The sequence below is a fragment of the Ixodes scapularis genome, unplaced genomic scaffold (genome assembly GCF_016920785.2).
Source record: "Ixodes scapularis isolate PalLabHiFi unplaced genomic scaffold, ASM1692078v2 PGA_scaffold1__304_contigs__length_218370807, whole genome shotgun sequence".
Taxonomy (NCBI): domain Eukaryota; kingdom Metazoa; phylum Arthropoda; class Arachnida; order Ixodida; family Ixodidae; genus Ixodes; species Ixodes scapularis.
This window is the reverse complement of record NW_024609846.1, coordinates 65,680,572-65,682,793: the sequence shown is the minus strand read 5'-3', so window position 1 is coordinate 65,682,793 and position 2,222 is coordinate 65,680,572. Positions and strand designations below refer to the sequence as shown.

Here is a 2,222-nt window from a genome sequence, read left to right as displayed (position 1 = left end):
TTAATATTCATACACGATTCTAGTGTCCTTTAGAAAGTCATGAATGATATTCATTGCTCTGTCTTGTTTTTTACGCGTCGGCCAGGGCCCCAACAACTTGGTCAGAGACAGGGGTCTATCATCTAATATTTGAAGGCGAATCTCCATCCGGCGCCTTTCATGTCGAAAGCGTTCACAGTCAAGGAGGATATGTTGTACATCTTGATATGGTTCTCCACAGTCACATCTTGGCGAATCTCGGCGTTTAATTCGAAATAAAAAGCTATTCGTAAAAGCCACTTCAAGTCTGAGTCGATGGATTAATGCGTCGTATTTTCTTTTCATCCCGGTGTGTGGCGGAAGCTCAAAATCCGGGTCGATATATGGTAGGAGAGTGTTTGCTGAAGTGTCCTTTAGCCAGCACTGCCGACAACGTAGATGGCGTAAGTGACGAAGGATGAATTTTGCATCTCCAGAGGTAAAGGATGTCGCTTCCATTGCGTCACCATCGTGAGCTTGAGCTGCCAGGCGATCAGCCTCTTCATTTCCGGCGATTTGGCAGTGGCTCGGTATCCATTGTAGCCTGACGTTATGTCCGTGGAGTCGAGCTTGTGCTAACGTGAGTTGCACCCGATATAGAATGGTCGCCTGGGAAGTACGAAGGTGCATGCCCTGTAATAACTCTAGGGATGATTTTGAGTCCGTTAGAATAACCCAGTTTGATGGTGTACCGAATGCTTCAATGAATGATGATGCTGAAAGTATTGCATGTAACTCCGCTGACGTCGAGCATGTATGATGGGACAATCGGAAACATTTAAATGTGTCTAACATCGGGATTGAGTAAGCAGATGTTGACCCCTTGTTAGATGTTGACCCGTCTGTGTAAATATGAATGTCGTCTTTGTAGCGTGCCTCTAAATGGGAGAGGGAAATTGTCTTCGCCACCAGGGGGGCCACCGAAGATTTTGATCCAAGACCAGGAATTTCGGTCTGTATCTCCAGTGACGGAATTGTCCACGGAGGGTTGATTAGACTTGGAAGCCAATGCGCATGATGGGGTGCTGCGACGGGTAGTCCTACGAGAAGTCGGTGAAAGCTAGACTCCGTCCGTCGAAGTATCTTTTGGCACAAGGGTCGAGCATGTGAGTGCGAAGCCAGTCGAAGATAATGACGGCATGTTTCTTGTTCCCGGAGAACAGGTACTGGAGGTTCCTTGGCCTCAGCAATGACAAGATCACTAGATGTTGCGCGGGGGAGTCCAAGGCATACGCGCAAACTTCGCGCAATCATGTATGTCAAGCGTTTCTCCAGTGTTGGTGAGAGGCCATGTAAAACAGGAATGGAGTATGCGATAGTCTGGCGTACTAGAGCTGTATGCAATAGCAGTAGTCCATCAGTCGAGCCTCCCCATCTGGCACCTGCTAAATATCTAAGAACGTTAATGACTCTGTTGATTTTTTCCTCAAGCATGTTAATATGTCTTGACCATGTGAGGGAGCAGTCCAGCATAACTCCAAAAAAACGATGCCACTTCACCTTTTCAATATGTTGTCCTTGAAGTGTCAATTTAAAATTCTTAAGGTGCTTTCTAGTAAATGGAAGAAATGCAGATTTTTGAACTGAAATGTCCATGCCCCTTTCACGAAGATAACTGTATGTGTCATTAAGGCCATACTGCAGTTGTTCTTGTAGTTTGGTCTCAGAAGACCCAGACACCCATATACAGATATCATCAGCGTAGATGGACACATTCAGTGGTGAAGGAAGTTTACTTGGCAGTTCAGCCATGACTACATTGAATAAAGTGGGGCTTAACACGCTTCCTTGTGGCACACCGTGGTGCAGTTCATGTTGTTTGCTATTTCCCTCACTCGTGCTTACAAATATCTTCCTGTGCATGAGAAAGTTGCGTATACAGCGGATCATACGGCCTCGTATCTTAAGCCGTAGAAGTCCACGGAGAACATGTTCGTGACTCACGGTGTCAAAAGCACGATGCACGTCTAGAAATACAGCGATCGTCATATTTCCGGATGCCCGTTCATGTTCAATAGTTGTTACAAGATCTAAGACTGAGTCTATAGTGCATCGTCGAGGTCGAAATCCGGTTAATTGTTCCGGTAATACATCGGTTGTTTCCATCCACCATTGTAGACGTGATTGAATCATCTTTTCGAAGATTTTTCCTACACAGCTTGTCAGACTGACTGGGCGAAATGATCCCAGCTCTTTCGGTGTTT

General features: G+C 45.8%; 1 protein-coding gene across 1 annotated transcript; it reads right to left on the bottom strand.

Moving 5' to 3' along the window:
• On the bottom strand, positions 1-1,452 carry LOC121835741. The gene has a single exon (XM_042290211.1). It carries the CDS (start codon positions 1,450-1,452, stop codon positions 1-3), a length of 1,452 nt encoding a protein of 483 aa, XP_042146145.1.
• Positions 1,453-2,222: the final 770 nt, after the last annotated feature.